The following is a 17810-nucleotide window of genomic DNA, read 5'->3' as shown; positions in this document are numbered from 1 at the left end:
TGTACAGCGGAGTCTTGTATCATCCCTTTGAAAAATGGGTTTTCAACGGGTCTGGAGTTTGAGATATAAAAAGAATCCAGCTAATAGAAGAGTACCAAAAAACATGACAACAAGAATTTTTTCGCGGGATGCATTTCGACCCAAAGAGGTTATCAAAACATACACATTTAGTACAGTTTTTGCCAAAAAAAGTGACTTAGGTACCAAGAACGGGTTCAGAGCCTTAGCAGTTATCGCAGGGTGGAAGAGTGGGAGGTCCGTGGTCCTAATTAAAACTTGGAACAGTGAGGGCTGAACGATGGTTTGAAGATGGCAATGCCAAGTTTCAGCCACTGACCATACCAGCCCCTCGTGCAGACGCGAATTCTCTTTTTCTCATTTTTGCTTTTCTCATGTCAACTCGGATTTTCTGGTGAAACGACATCAAATCGCTGGTATAAAGTACACGTATACCCACTAGACATAGGGAAAGAAGGAAGTGCAGGAAGTTTAAAGCTGAGATGATTTTCCTTTGTTAAACAAAAGAAATATAAATAATAGTGAGGTAAGTTCAAAGCATATCTAATAGCACAGGAACGCCATTTCTGTTATGCTGTGGTAGATAAAGGAACGTGACTAGCACTTCAGCTCCTTTGGACAATTTGATTTGAGAATAAGAATGCTCAAAGAACCGAGAGGAATACTATTAAAATAAATTTAGAGGAAGAGACCTTAGTTGTTTGCTGTTGCTCAGTGGCGTCGTTTGGGGGTAAATTGAAAAAAGCTATTATATACCCCATGCCCCTTTGACTCTCTGGATGTGGAACTTGTTTGCCCCCTCAATAAAAATGCTGGAGCTACGCCCTTGCTGTTGCCTGAAATCGTCCTCCTTCCTAACGAAAAAACCCCTTGCCAAGCCTCTTTTGCCGTTACTCAAGAGCCACCAGAGCTAGTAAGGTCCTAGCTACATCCTCACGCTTAAAGGCCACCTTCCAGAATCCTTGAACACTCAGGTAGGTAGGTAGGAATACATATGTTATAAGAATTTTCGGTACTTGTGTATTATCCAGTACACACTCGAGAAATTGGATCTGCAGATCAGACAATAGCTGGTTTATACCTGTCAGTATTCGAAGAAAATTAGCTTAGGCTCAGTTGAAACCTACGTTTTAGACATTTTTTATTATATATAGAGACGGTATTTAATGTAATGCGTTCTGTGTCGGCCCCCCTACCATAATTCTTTGTTGTATTTTCCATAATTTTGTTACTAAAGTATTGTATTTTCATCATAATTTCGTATGTTCCATCAGGATTAACCAAACTATACTCCTCGACTGTGTACTGGATAATACACAAGTACCGAAATTTCTTATAACTCAACAGTTAGCAGTCCACTCAACTGATAATCCCAGGAAAAGTTGCGTTGAGGAGGAGGAAGCCTTTAGTTTCGTGCACCCCCCCCCCTAAATGTCTTGTGTTTTGTTGTTTCACCACAGTTTAAAATTTTCGCCTTCTGACAAAATTGTCCCCCCCTCACCACCAACAAAATTTTTTGTAAGTGCATACGCTAGAAATTAAATACTCTTTCCTGAAATGCGAAACATTAAAAATGATTCTAAATTAAAGTAACGGCTGATAAACTTAAACAGACGTATAAACTTCTAAATTGTATACTCAGCCTAAGGTAGAATCCCAAGTTCATCTTTACTCCTTAAAGTGGGTATCTTAAACTGTAACTAGCATTCCTTTGAAGTCTTCTGGCAAAAAAAACAGTAAGTTAATCATTTCTAAGCGATGTTTGGCCGTTCTTCTTATGCATAAGGTAAGGTTTTACGTTTTCTGTGTTTTTACTGTGAAAAGAGAGCAATACACACCTTTTTCTGTTAGAACGGTAAACCTGCTGAGCTAGGAATGGAAGACTCAAAACCCAGCTTTTCAAACTAGCGCACGAGTATTCATAGTTTTGTTTTTAGGCTCAGCACGGTATATCGATTGGTTAATCCGGTTTCCGGTATCTTATTTAGTTCTATAGATGCTTAGGATTCTATTTTTTATCCCCATTTTCACTTGTGGAAATAGTCAGAACAGAGAGATGTTGGCATCGCAAGCGTTTTCTCATATCTCTAGTGGAGGGGGCGAACTCTGTCAAAAATCACGCAAACTAGGTTGTGCGTGCTAAGCATGGGGGCAGTGTGCCAGGCTGGCGGAAAGCATGCCGCCAGTATGCCAGGTGTGGTGTAACTGTGTGGAACACGTGACGTTCTAAGATATACACTAGGTGAAAAAAGTGGTCACCCTCCCCCCAATCTTTGATGCCTTAAGAGACTACTCTTAGTACTACAGATATCTGCTTGTCGAGAAAACTAAAAAAAAACATAAAAAATTATTTTTTGCTCTCTTTTCAAATTGATGTCCTGTAACATAGCACCTTTTGAATTACCGAAGCTGGGATTTCTATTAAAGATGTCGAAAAATTCAAGTTTAATAATTGTAATTTAATAAACAAAAATTCTGATGATAATCATGTTTTGTGACCGAAAACAAGGAAAAAAAACGCTTGCTTCTTGAGAAAATGTTCATGCGATTGTTAGGATAAGAGGAGATGTGAACATTAGCATCTTGTCCCGATATTCCTTTCCGTGGTTTAGTAATTGATAAATCATGCCACTGTGACTTCTGAGTTTGTGTCCAATCGATTTAGTGTTTTATCATGGATAACATCTCAGATGTTCAAAACCAAAACGCATTACCTGAGAAAAGACTGACCTTGAATTGGGAGGAATCATATAATGGCCATTGGCGCTGCTGCATTGATGGAGAAGTATGCAAAATCGCTAAATTTCTCCTTATACAAGAAGAAATTTAGCATTTACAATCAATTTTCATGCATTATAGTATAACTTCCAGCTGGAATCGCTAAAAACCTGGTCTTAGATTTTGATTAAATGAAAAAAAAGATTCTTCAACCAAAAATAAGGAGCAACATTAAAGCTTAAAACAAATAGAAATTATTCCGTATTGGAGGGGTGCTCCCCCCTCCTCAATCCCTCGCTTTTTACGTTAAAATTTTAAGTATTTTAAGAAAGCTTCTTATTCAAATCAAATGGCCCTTGTGTTTCAGGAGTTGGGCCAAAAAGTAAAACCTTGGCGTAGAGAGCGAGGGACTAAGGAGGAGGAAGACCTCTATTATACAGAATAATTTCTGTTCAATCAATTCAATCAGTTTATTCGAATACAAATAAAACATAACATCAATAACAGTACTCGCTTTAAGTTTTGATCACTGTATATAAATAATGCATTTATATACAGTGGTTTGATGTTGCTCCTTACTTTCAGTTAAAAACTTTTTTTAACTTCTTTTCGTTTTTCAAATAATGCCCGAAAATCCCCCTCTACAGGAAAAACCTCTACGGGGATTTCCTCCCTCGTCAAACCCTCTGGGAAATCTCTCAAAAATTTTTGTATTCATCCCAATAACAAACACTATCTGTAAATAATGGGCAAATTTTACAACTCAAAGCCCTTCCCCAGAGGATCAAGTCAGCCCCAGAGGCATAGTTATTGGACCTTACAGCTATACTGAACAAAATGGCTATCTCAAATTTTGATCGAATGATTTTTTTGGGGGGGGGGCGGACGTGGGAGGAGGGAGCAGTTGTCTTCCATTCTTTTTGGTCACTTAAAAACGGCACTATAACTTCTGATTTCTGTTCGGTTGAGCTCTCACCCGGTCTTCTAGAACAAGGTTCGATACGATCTGCCCATTGGAGAACAAAAGAACAAACAAATAACAAACAAACACGCATCTGTGATCTATCTTCTGACAAAAGTACAAAATTCCGGTTTTGTAGACGGTAGCTTGAAACCTCTGCACCAGGGTTCTGTGATACATTGTATCTGATGCTGCGATTGTCATTAAGATTCCCCAACTTTTTGAGGTCCCCCCTTTTTTTTCGAAAATCACGGAAACTCTTTCGGGCTCGTAGCGTTTGATAGGTAACATTAAACTTAATGAATTCATATATTTAGAATGAAGGTAAAAGGCCACTTTCGTTATGTATCTATTGTTATCAAAATTCTGCTTTTTAAAGTTTCGGTTACGATTGTTTCGAGTCGCTCCTTACTTGCAGTTCGTTACCACGAACTGTTTGAATTTGTACATCTGACCTGGGCACACCAGAAGGACTTGGGGGGGGGGGGAGTGAGCAAGGCCGTACCCAGAGGGGGGTGGTTAGGGGGGTTTGAACCCCTCCCGAAATGTTTTTTTACTCGTAAAACGTAACACAAAATTGGTAAAAATAAATTTTGTACGTATTTTTGATGTTTTTTGGTACTTTCCCATTATATGGGCCTTTCTAAAGACTCGAGTTTGGTTAATGCTAATGAAATAAAATAAAATAGGATGAATATATAATAGTTTATAAACAAATTTGGGCTATATATTTGCACATTAGGGGGGAGGGTGGGGTAAAGCATTGTATATATTAAATACGTAACCTAACCTACGTACATTCCCCCTCCCCCTAAACCCCAAAAAACAACAGTTTAAATATCATTTACGCAATGAAAACCAAGCTTTGCATTCCATACTCTATAGCGATGTCTTGAATTAACCCGTCAAAAACGTTTTTTTTGTACCCCCCCCCCCCGAAAAAAAATCCTGGATAAGGCCTTGGGGGTGAGGCTTCAGTTGCCCTTTCATTAAAGTATATTGATGGTACTGTTCTAATATATGTACAACACGCGAGGCATCCACTCAACAAAAGCAAACATCTGACGCTATCTAATGCTGTTTAAACAAGTATTCACGGGTTTCTCACTCCGGGAACTATATTAAAACTTTAGTTTTTTGGGGTTTAGGGGGGGAAGCCTAGGTTAGGTCACATATTTAATATATGCTATTCTTTACCCCCCTCCCCTCAATGTGCAAATATATAGCCCAATTTTGTTCATAAACTATTATATTTGCATCCTATTTTGTTTTGTTTCATTGGCATTAACCAAACTTCACTTCTCGCGTGTTGTACAGACAGGGGCGGATCCAGGATTTTCTTAGGGGGGGGGGGCAAAATAGGTTGATCCGATAAACTTGTGTTAGGAGCAAGTTTTCTTAACTCAAACTTGCGTTAATTAAGTAAACTATACTACTTTAGGGGGGCGCGCACCCCCTTGCTTCTCTCCTGGATCCACCACTATGTACATATATCAGAACAGTACCTTATTGATTATGTACTGTTTCTCACTATAAGCCAAAACTTTCAAAGAAGAATGACTTTTTCGGTTTGCTATTCCATGGAAAATTGATTTTGTCTTCAGGTATGATGGGAGCCAATACTCTTTTTCGTATAGCATATAACAAGGGTTGCCTCATTCTGTTGCTTTTTACACACCCAAAGCACGGACATAAAATCGACCCGAAGGCGAAGAAACGGGGCCTGGGGCAAGCTTGGAGTCATACCCACCCTCAACAGAAAGTATGCAGCCTTTTTTCTCATACACTCGAGAAACATACGAAGTCATTATTTAAATTCTTCATAAATTGGCTCATAACCCCTTTGCAACTCTAAAGCCCAAATGATGTCACCCAAGAAAAGCTGTCGCGTTTGGATACACTACCCAAAAGGTAAAGAATTGGTAATGAGACAAACACGTTATAAAGACGGGGAAAGAATAAGCCTTTTTATGAATGAACAAGTTAAAAAATTCCTAAGGGCTTTTCCTTAAAGCGCTCATTGCTAGCCTTTAGGTAAAAGATTGTTGGTCAACGCAGAAAGTGAACACAAATAGGGGCAAGTAGGATTTTCATTGTGATTGAGTTAGCAAGATAGTCTCAATGCTGCCAATAAATTAACGTTAAAACTGTATTGGGAGTACATACTGATGGTTTAGGATTGTTTCATATTTGATGGTAGTATATTCTGGTTATTTTAGGTTAACTGCCTGATAAATAGTTTTTTTTTCTATTACACCGTTGATTGGTAAAGATTAATAAAAACGATAAAGTTAAGGGTAAAAAAATATTAAACAGTTGTTCGTGTTTACGTATGCCGCCAATGTTCGTAGTGCTAGCTACCACTGGCACCACTTATTGGGGTGTAAGTACGGGTGTCGCCACTTATTGATGCAAAAATGGCGCAAAAAGATTGCTATGCCACTTACTCGAAGGGGAGAACCCCTTGTCTGACCAAATATTAGTGAGATTCCCGCTCTTACCCCAACGGTTCTGCAAATATCGGGTTTGGTACTACCCTATTTGCAGTATACCCTGCCCCAGGGTATGGTAACGCGATCGAGTGGTCAAATGGCCACTTTCTAAAGCCAAATGTACCTGCCTTGGGTTACGGCTATAAAATCTCTACTCTCTTCTTGGAGGTAACAACCCTCCCTGTCAATATAATAATGACGGTACCTCGTAGTTCTATTCCTATCCTGCCTGGGTTACGGAAAATAGTGCACAGTTTGTAGAAAATACCTTACTTGTATTCTTCCAAAAAGGGTCACAAATATCAATAGAAATATCCTTCCCCAATCGGGGTCAAAACGCAGACTCTTTCCCCAAACGGGGTCAAAACATAGACTAAAAATAAATAATATTTTACACACCACTGTTCATATGGGTGGACTTCCGCTTGGCCCAGCCAATCAGCTACATCCTCATTCAAAACCCAGTTCAGCTTCTTAGATTTATCTTTCAATGACTCCCAAACCAGGAAGTAAAAATAACCTTGCTTCACAGCTTACCTATTGCAAAACCACTATCGCTTAGTAACGGGAATTTAACCTGTCTTTTGAAATTATGCTATGAGCAAATGTAATTAAAGAAACGAAAATAGGTCATTTATCTGAAAGGAAAAGAAACAGGGGTGGAACCCCAACAACAGTAGGTTCTATAATATACTGAACTGATTGAATCAGTCAAACTAGGCTAGGCTACTGAGAGATTAGGGTAAGGACAGTCTTTTTGTCAATTGCAACGATCACGTAAATATAAGTCAAAATACAGAATAGCCTAGCAAAATTATTTGGCTGTTATAAAAGGGTAAAATCAAGGTGCACATTGTGAGTAGGGAAAAAACTTGAAAATATTGGCCAGTTTAACATATTTGACGCAATAGGCTATTTTATTGAAGCAGCCTAACTGCACAATGATGGTAAAATACTAAACGATTAATTGTGGGGATCTTAAACAGCATAGTTGTTGAGTTAGGTAGATGAAACTTTCAGATTGGATCGAAGTCTAGGTTACAGCCCTCATGGTACTCCTAAGAAATTCTCAAGTTATTTAAGTTCTAGGCCTACTCATTCCATATATCTAGGCTAGACTCGGCATACAAAATAAATTTCTCTAGATTGAGTCTGTTCTTTTTTACTCCAGATTCTAAAAACAATTCCAATGATCTGAATACGATTTAAAATCATAAGCATAGATTAAAGAAACCTAGGTCAATATCCTAGGCTATAGACCTAGCCTAAAACAAAGCTTGGCATCTTCATGGAAATTACTTTCTAAGATAGTGAAAAGCTACTCGTCAGCAATTTTACCCTTTAAATTAGTGAGAAGGATAATTTTCAGGTGTTACCTCATCGACGTCAACGTCGTCGGATTCCGAGGACTGGGCATGTTGGAGGGCTGAAGCGTCGATAAGAAAAACAGAGACGGTAGTTACTTCGTTGTTATTAAGTGTTACAACAGCTGTTGCTTGTTGCCAACCATTGTCATCATTATCATCATCCTCATTTCTTTCGTGTTTCTGATGGGACATAGATGCGTTTTCCATTTCCATATCATCGTCCATGTGTGTATCAGACATTTGCTTTACGTAGTTCAGTGAATGACCGATAATGTCAACAGAAATAGTTCGAATCCAATTTGTTGCACAATATTAGGTGATCTAAACCAAGGCAGTAATTGTGTTCAAAAAGATACCACTGAACTGTGATAAAAATCTCGCAAACGGTTCCACGGTTTAGCTAAGAAATATATGAAAGTCACAAATATCACAATTTCACAAATAATTTAAATAAAACTAAAAATATATATAGTGGCCCTAAGGCAAAAATATGCTATCAGCGAAGCTTGTACAGTACAGTACAAGTGAAAGGCCTGAAGCATTTGGGTTCTGCTTACCTGAAGCATTTGGGTTCTGCTTACCTGAAGCAAAGCGGGAGAGACTACCCGCCCATTGCAGGTGGGCGGAAAAGGAGAAAAGGTATTTTATAATCCTTGAAATATTGCAGGAATACCCGTTTGAAACCTAGCCAACCCAAGAGTGTGCATCCAACCAAACTACCTATGCGTCTACCCAATTCTTGCCTTTTCTTTCAGAAAAAAATAATGTCACATATAGAACAAATTTATTGTAAGCAATTTTATACTTTAGTAGGCGTAGGTTTAGTTTGTGATTAAGTCCTGTGTTAGAACTGGCAAGATGAGATAGCCAAATATAAGTATTTGGTACTTGTGCATTATAACTAAACACAAAAGAAGTCAAGTTTGATTAATGTTAATGAAATAAAATAGGATGAATGTATAATAGTTTAAAACAAATTTGGGCTATATATTTGCACATTAGGGGGTGGGGTAAGCATAGCATATATTAAATACGTGACCTAACGTAACCTAGGTATCTACCCCACCCCCTAAACCGCAAAAAAAATAATCGTTTAAATATTTTAAACTCAATGAGAAACCACGCTTTGCCATCAATTTATCTAGCAAAAATACCCGTTTGTCTGGTTTCCTTGTACAGTCTATAGCGCTGGTTTAGTTAAATGCAGAAGTACCTTATTGGTATACAAAAGTCTAAACTTTAGTTGGGAAAGGGGGGGGGTCCTAGTGACCTAACTAGCTAAATTAAGTCCAGTGTTAGAAATGGCAGTATGAGCTAGCCAAATATAATTATTTTTCAAGATACTCCAAAATCCCCAAGAAGCTAGTTCCTGGCCCAAATTTTTTGAATGTTTCCTTGGACGTATTTCAAAGGGGATACCACCCCATCATAGATACGTACAAGTATGTTACTGGGTCACATCTTCCTCCCTCTGCCCTTTCCTGATGTGTTCAATACTTAGCCTGAAATTAGAGGTTTCATGGCTAAGTATTCATGGTATATATATATATATATATATATATATATATATATATATATATATATATATATATATATATATATATATATATATATATATATGTATTGCTAAACAGGGTTTATCCGATTGCCAATAAATTTTAGTTACATGATAAGAACAATATTGCAAAGGTTTTAGGATTACATCCCCCCCATAGGTCCACTTTTATAATTTTTATGATGCTGGAAGAGTCCTGGGCTCTTCCCGCATAAGAGAGATCCTCCCCTTTAACACCCCCCCCCCCCACACACCCACACACACAAAGAATCTGCATACTTCCCAGAAGCCAGGGGTCAGCTCCCATAAGTTTTGGAATAAATTATCGTTAATATTTTTTCGGGGGGAGTGGGAGAGGGGTCCCATAAGTTTGGAAATAAAACATCGTTAGTTTTTTGGGGTGCAGGGGTCGGGTCATGGTGGGCCAGAGGCCAGCTCTTATTAATTCATTTATATTAGTACCTGTCGTATGTTTTTTTGCTATGATTGCTTATTTAATTTCTGTTCGTTTTGGGTTTCATTTATTCTTTAATAGTAATTTTTAGTCGCTTTGAGTTTAAATTATTGTAGGATTTTATTTCTTCTGATCTTAAGTTTAATATGGCCTTTACTTTTCTTTGAAAAACTTATTTTTCGGAAAGTTTTGTTTTAATCAATCTTATTAACGTTAATGTGTTAGTGACGTGACGTGACGCTATCTTTGGCTGTGATCGGCCTCGGGGTGAAAACTAATTGCCCTCCAGATATTTTTTGCTCTAAAAAAAGACCAGAACTCAAATTTTCTGTTTGAATGGAATTTTTCCCCAAATCCTGGTGCAATACAGTCACCCCTCGCTAAAAAAGCGAATAAACACGCACCTGTAAAGCGAAAAAAAAATCGCTCTTTTATAGTTGGGAGTTCTAAAATTCTCTGATATGAATTTTGGGTGCCAAAAACTCAATGTTAAGATTTTCATTGATTTTAGATCACTTTTTGAGGTTGTTCTCCCTTTTCATGAAGTAATACTAATGTACATAAGTAGAGATGCCCCTATTGACACAGGGGGGACACCATATATGGGCATAGAACCACGTGGTTTATGGACTTTGTCAGTGAGAATTTGAAAAACAGGAATTTTGTCACATTTATGGATGGTTTTATGGATTTTCTCAGTGACAATGAAAAAAAAGGGAGTTTGTCACATTTATGTCTTTTTTTATAGATGTTTATGTGTGTTGATTATTTGACGGTTTTATGCATTTTGTCAGTGAGAATGAAAAAACAGGAAGTTTGTCACTTCCTTCTTGGTGTTGTTCAAGGCAAATGATATGAGTTCCCAGGAGATCGCGTGTTTCCAATATTTTTTGTTCAATGCAAATGATATGAGTTTCCGGGAGATCGCGTGTTTCCAATATTTGTTGTTCAAGCCAAATGATATGAGTTTCCGGGGAACACCTGTGCTGTCAGTCATTAATCAAATTCTTTCCAGGGAATGTCTGACAGATGACGTCAAGTTTATTAATGTCTGGAGTTCTTCCAGAAGAATCGTTTCCGAGCAAATGTTTTGATCTTAGCGCGCGAAAAGGTTTCCAAATAATTGAAATAAGCCAGCGCAGGGATGCCAAACAAAAGGAACATGCCGAAATTCCGTTTGGGGATAATTTGGGCGAAACCGTTTTAGCTATTTTATGGAACTATTTCGACGAAACAGTTAGAGACATTATAAAATATGATTTTTGAAGAGATTTTAGAAGAGAATTTAATGGTGAAACTCTGTGGTCGTTATAATACACAAGTTCCATTTGAACAGTGTTGTGAGATCCCACTACCCCAACCCCAAAGGGCTCCAACCCCCCGACCCCAAACCCAAAGGGTTTCAATCCCCCTACCTCAACCCCGAAGGAAGCCCCCAGTCCTCAAGGGTCCCCCCAAGCTCCCAAAAGGCCCCCCCACCCCCAAACGCTCTCCCCCGGCCCCCCAAAGGCCCTCCCCCGTCCTCAAAGGTCCACCGGGCTCCCAAAGGACCATTCGACCCTCAAGGGTCCCCCAGACCCCCAAAGGCCCTCCCCCAGTCCCCAAAGGTCCCCCAGACCCCCAAAGGCCCTCCCCGATACTCAAAGGCCCCCCAGACACCCAAAAGGCCCCCGAACCCCACCCTCCCCAGGCTTCCAAAGGCCCTCCCTCGGTCCACAAACGTCCTCCGGGCTCCCAAAACACCAATCGGTGCTCAAGGGCCCCCTCAGACCCCCAAACGCCCTCCCTGGGCGCCAAAGGCCCTCCCCCGGTCCCCAAAGGTCCCCTGGGCTCCCAAAAGACCAATCGGCCCTCAAGTGCCCCCCCGACCCCCACACGTCCACCGGGCTTCCAAAGGCCCTCCCCGGGTCCCCAAACGTCCCCTGGGCTCCAAAAGGACCAATCGGTGCTCAAGGCCCCCCGCAGACCCCCAAACGCCCTCCCTGGGCCCCAAAGGCCCTCACCCGGTCCCCAAAGGTCCCCTGGGCTCCCAAAAGACCAATCGGCCCTCAAGTGCCACCCAGACCCCTAAACACCCCCCCAGGCTCCCAAAGGCCCTCTCCTGGTCCCCAAAGGTCCCCCGGGCTCCCACAAGACCAATCGGGGCTCAAGGGCCCCCGGCTCCCCAAAGACCTCCCCGTGCCCCCCAAAGAGCCCCCTCTCCATTTTTTTAATACTTTTTTATGGCTTTATTATATCTTTTCTGAACAAGTTCCTTTCATAATTTCATTCCTAAACCCATTTTCCAACCTCAAAGAGTCCCCTCCCCATTTCGTAAATACTTTCTTGAATTTTTTAAAATGTTTTTTTTTTTTACTTTTTTACGGATCTTAAAATGACATGAACACAAAAAAACTCTCACACACACACACGCACAAAAACTTACACCCACACACACATATAACACACACACACTAAAAATTACACACACACGCAAAAACTTATACAAACAAAAAATAACACACACACTCACACAAACAAACACACACACAAACAAAAAAAAAAAAAACAAAAACTTACACACACGCACACACACACTTAATCACACACACAAAAAACTTACACCCACAAAAAAGCTTACACACACAAAAACTTACACACACACACACACACAAACTTACACCCACACGCAAAAAATTAAATGAAAACAAAAACTTACATGAACACAAAAACTTACACACACACACAAACTTACACACACGCACAAAAACTTACACACACACAAAAAATCTTAAAAACAGACACGAAAACATACACACACACACGAAAACTTACACACACACTTCAAAACTTACACACACACAAAAACTTACACACACACACACAAAAACTTACACACACACACAAAACTTACACCCACACGCAAAAACTTACATGCACACAAAAAATTACATTTATACACAAACTTACACACACAAAAACTTACACACACACACACACAAAACTTACACACGCGTGAAAACTTACACACACACACACAAAAAATTACACACACACACGAAAACTTACACACACACACACGATAACTTACACACACACACTAACAAACTAACACACACACGAAAACTTACACACACACACACACACACACACACAAACTAACATATTCACATTAAAACTAACAATCACGCAAAAACTTACACACACACGCAAAACTTATATGCACACAAAAACTTACACGCACAAAAAAACTAACACACACGCACAAAAACTAACACACACACACACAAACAAATACACACACACACACAAACAATAACACACACACACAAAAACTTACCCTAACAATCACGAAAAATTACACGCACAAACAATAAAATAAAACACAACACCAAAAAATACACACACACAAATAATAACCACAACACGCAATCAAATACATTCAAACAATCAAATGCATTCGAACACTGTAATACACACACACAAAAAATTACACACACACACAAAAACTTACACACACACACACAAAAACTTACAAACACACAAAAACATACACACACACACACACACACACACAAAAAAACATAATCACAATCGCTAAAACTTACACAAAAACACGAACAAATAAAAACACACACGAAAACTTACACACACACACGCCAAAACTAACACACACACAAAAACTTACACACACACACAAAAACTTACATATGCACACGAAAACTTACATGCACACAAAAACTTACACCCACACTCAAAAACTTACATGCACACAAAAAATTACATGTACACAAAAACTAACACACACACACAAAATAACACACACACACACAAAAACTTACACACACACACAAAAACTTACACACACGCACAAAAACTAACACACACACACAAAAACTTACACACCCACACTAAAACTTACACACACACACAAAAACTTACACACACATACAAAAACTAACACAAACACACACACACTCACACACACACACACACACAAAAACATACACAAACACACAAACACTTACAGGCATACAAAAACTGACATGCACACAAACACTTACACACACACACACACACATTTAGACAAAAAAATTACTATATTTATGCACAGTTATGTTTAAGCAATAAATATCTTAAGTCTCAAACGTTTTTATTCTTTAGAATAGTCCATCGCCATGAAAATTATACTTTCAGATTCAATATGTCAGGGAACAAACTTTCAGGTTCAGCATGTAAGAGAACCCTAAATGCTCATCCCCAAAAAAAGGTAAGTTAACCCTAAACGCTCAAAGAATTTCTCTGAAATTACACTTTCAGGTTCAGCATGTAAGAGAACCCTAAATGCTCATCCCAAAAAAGGTAAGTTAACCCTAAACGCTTAAAGAATGTCGTCACAAAAACTTACACACACACACACACACAAACTTACACACACACACAAAAAAAAAAACTTACACCCACACACAAAAGCCTACACACACAAAAAATTACACACACACACAAAACTTACACCCACACTCAAAAACTTACATGCACAAAAAAAATTACATGCACAAAAAAACTAACACACACATAAAAAATTACACACACACACACAAAAACTTACACACACACAAAGAAACTTAACACACGCACACACACACACAAAAACGCTAAAACAAACACGAAAACTAAAACAAACACACGAAAAATCACAGACACACGCAAAAACTTACACACACACACAACAAATTACACACACACACACACACACACACAAACTTACACACACACACACACACACAAAACTTACACACACACACAAAAACTTACACACAAACAAACTTACAAACAAACACAAAAATTACAAACACAAGAAAAAACTGACATGCACATAAAAACTTACATGCACACAAAAACTGAAAAATACACATAAGCTTACACACACACACACACACACAAAAACATACACAAACGCGCGCAAACATAACACACACACACACACAAAAACATACACACACACGCGAAAACTAACACACACACATAAACTTACATTCACACAAAAACTAACACACTCTAAACATCAGACACACACACACACACACAAACTTACACACGAACAAAAACTAAACACACACACAAAAACACACACACACACTCTAAAACTTACACACAAACACTAAAACTTACACACACACGCCAAAACTAACACACACACAAAAACTTACACACACACACACACACACACAAACTTACACACACACGCACACACAAAAAAAAACTTACACCCACACACAAAAACTTACACATACATAAACTTACACACACACAAAAAACAGACACCCACACGCAATTAACAAATTGCACACAAAAACTTAAATTCAAACAGAAACTTACACATACACACAAACATACACACACACACACACACACAAACTTACACACACGCACAAAAGCTTAACACACACACACACACACAAAAACTCAAACACACACTCTAAAACTTACACACACACTAGAAATCTTACACACACACTCCTACAATTTAACACACAAAAAAACTCACACACATACACACACACACACAAAAACTTACACATGCACACGAAAACAGTAGTGTTTTGTCATGGTTTACCTTGTCACAGTTACATTCTCTTGATTTTTCAAAGTTCATTTTGGATTTCATTCCCTGAAATGCACTAGTTGGAATATTTCAGCAGCGTTTTGCCATGGTATACCTTGTCACAGTTACATTCTCTTGATTTTTCAAAGTTCATTTTGCGTTTCTCTCGTTGAAATGCAAGAGTTGGATTATTTCAGAAGTTTTTTGACATGGTTTACCGTGTCACATTTCCATTCTCATGATTTTTCAAAGTTCATTTTAGATTTCTTTCATTGAAATGCAAGAGTTGGTATATTTCAGTAGTGTTTTGTTGTGGTTTACTTTGTCACACTTACATTATATAGATTTTCCAAAGTTCATTTTGGATTTGTTTCATTGAAATGTAAGAGTTGGGAAATTTTAGTAGTGATTTGTTATGGCTTAGCTTCTCAGACTTACATTTTCTTGATTTTTCAAAGTTCTTTTTGGATTTATTTCGTTTAAATGTAAGAGTTGTAGTATTTCAGTAGTTTTTTGGTAGGGTTTACCTTATCACAGTTACATTCTCTTGATTTTTCAAAGTTAATTTTGGATTTCTTTCATTGAAATTAAAGAGTGGTAATATTTCAGTAGTGTTTTATTTTGGTTTACATTGTCATAGTTACATTATCTTGATTTTTTAAAGTTCATTTTTTATTGCTCTCGTTGAAATGCAAGATTTGAATTATTTCAGTAGTATTTTTTCGTGCTTTACCTTGTCACAGTTACATTCTCTTTATTTTTCAAAGTTCATTTTGGATTTCTTTCGTTGAAATGCAAGAGTTGGAATATTTCAGTAGTGTTTTGTCATGGTTTAACTTGTCAGAGTTACATTCTATTGATTTTTCAAAGTTCATTTTGAATTTCTTTCATTGAAATGCAAGAGTTGGATTATTTCAGTAGGGTTTTTTCGTGGTTTACCTTGTCAAAGTTACATTCTCTTGATTTTTCAAAGTTCATTTTGAGTTTCTTTCGTTGAAATGCAAGAGTTATAATATTTCAGTAGTGTTTTGTCGTGGTTTACCTTGTCACAGTTACATTCTCTTTATTTTTCAAAGTTCATTTTGACTTTCTTTCATTGAAATGCAAGAGTTAGATTATTTCAGTAGTGTTTTGTAGTGGTTTACCTTGTCACAGTTACATTTTCTTAATTTTTCAAAGTTCCTTTTGGTTTTCTTTCATTGAAATGCAAGAGTTGGAATATTTCAGTAGTGTTTTGTCATGGTTTACCTTGTCACATTTACATTCCCTTGATTTTTCAAAGTTCATTTTGGATTTCTCTAGTTGAAATGCAAGAGTTGGAATATTTCAGAAGCGTTTTGTGGTGGCTTACCTTGTCACAGTTATATTTTATTGATTTTTCAAAGTTCATTTTGAAGTTTTTTCATTGAAATGAAAGAGTGGGATTATTTCAGTAGTATTTTGTCGTAGTTTACCATGTCAGAGTTACATTCCCTTGATTTTTCAAAGTTCATTTGGATTTCTTTCATTGAACTGCAAGAGTTGGAATATTTCAGTAGTGTTTTGTTGTGGTTTACTTTGTCACACTTACATTCTCACGATTTTTCAAACTTCATTTTGGTTATCTTTCATTGAAATGCAAGAGTCGGAATATTTCAGTTGTGTTTTGTCGTGGTTTACCTTGTTAAAGTTACATTCTCTTAATTTTTCAAAGTACATCTTGGATTTCTTTTGTTGAAATGCAAGAGTTGGAATATTTCAGTAGTGTTTTGTCGGGGTTTACTTCGTCACAGTTATATTCTCTTGATTTTTCAAAGTTCATTATGGATTTCTTCTGTTGAAATATGTTTTGTCGTGCTTTACCTTGACACAGTTAAATTTCTTGATTTTTGTTTGGCTAGGTTAGGTTAGGTTAGATCAAGTTAGGTTAGGTTAAGTTAGGTTAGGTTAGGTTAGCCTACATACGCGTGCGTACGTAGGCTAACCTCACCTAACCTAACTGTATCTAACCTAACCTAGCCTAAACAAAATCAAGAAATTTAACTGTGTCAAGGTAAAGCACGACAAAACATATTTCAACGACAGAAATCCATAATAAACTTTGAAAAATCAAGAGAATGTAACTGTGCAAAGTAAACCTCAACAAAACACTACTGAAATATTCCCACTCTTGCATTTCAACAAAAGAAATCCAAGATGTACTTTGAAAAATTAAGAGAATGTAACTTTAACAAGGTAAACCACGACAAAACACTACTGAAATATTCCGACTCTTGCATTTCAATGAAAGATAACCAAAATGAACTTTGAAAAATCGTGAGAATGTAAGTGTGACAAAGTAAACCACAACAAAACACTACTGAAATATTCCAACTCTTGCATTTCAATGAAAGAAATCCAAATGAACTTTGAAAAATCAAGGGAATGTAACTGTGACATGGTAAAATACGACAAAATACTACTGAAATAATCCCACTCATTCATTTCAATAAAAAAAATTCAAAATGAACTTTGAAAAATCAATAGAATATAACTGTGACAAGGTAAGCCACAAAAAAACGCTTCTGAAATATTCCAATTCTTGCATTTCAACTAGACGAATACAAAATGAACTTTGAAAAAATCAAGGGAATGTAACTGCGACAATGTAAACCAAGACAAAACACTACTGAAATATTCCAA

General features: G+C 37.6%; 1 protein-coding gene and 1 long non-coding RNA gene across 5 annotated transcripts in view; one reads left to right on the top strand and one right to left on the bottom strand.

The window, feature by feature from the left end:
• The window catches only part of LOC148945850 (E3 ubiquitin-protein ligase NRDP1-like), a 185701-nt gene extending 176779 nt beyond the window's left edge, over positions 1 to 8922 (bottom strand). For 2 of the 4 annotated variants that reach the window (XM_089098480.1, XM_089098479.1), the window contains exon 1: positions 7566 to 8922. In XM_089098480.1, coding sequence (XP_088954606.1) covers positions 7566 to 7796 — 231 coding nt within the window. In that variant the 5' untranslated portion in view covers positions 7797 to 8922. The remainder of the gene's footprint in view (positions 1 to 7565) is intronic. The other 2 variants (XM_089098477.1, XM_089098476.1) reach the window with 2 other exon arrangements.
• LOC148945848 (uncharacterized) overlaps positions 5766 to 17810 on the top strand; it is a 72730-nt gene continuing 60685 nt past the window's right edge. Inside the window, exon 1 of the long non-coding RNA XR_016142638.1 lies at positions 5766 to 5893. This is a non-coding gene — a long non-coding RNA (uncharacterized LOC148945848). The remainder of the gene's footprint in view (positions 5894 to 17810) is intronic.

This window comes from Artemia sp. Qi Xiang Cuo, chromosome 12 (assembly GCF_049724085.1).
Source record: "Artemia sp. Qi Xiang Cuo chromosome 12, ASM4972408v1, whole genome shotgun sequence".
NCBI classification, from domain to species: domain Eukaryota; kingdom Metazoa; phylum Arthropoda; class Branchiopoda; order Anostraca; family Artemiidae; genus Artemia; species Artemia sp. Qi Xiang Cuo.
This window is presented reverse-complemented; position numbering and strand designations above follow the sequence as displayed.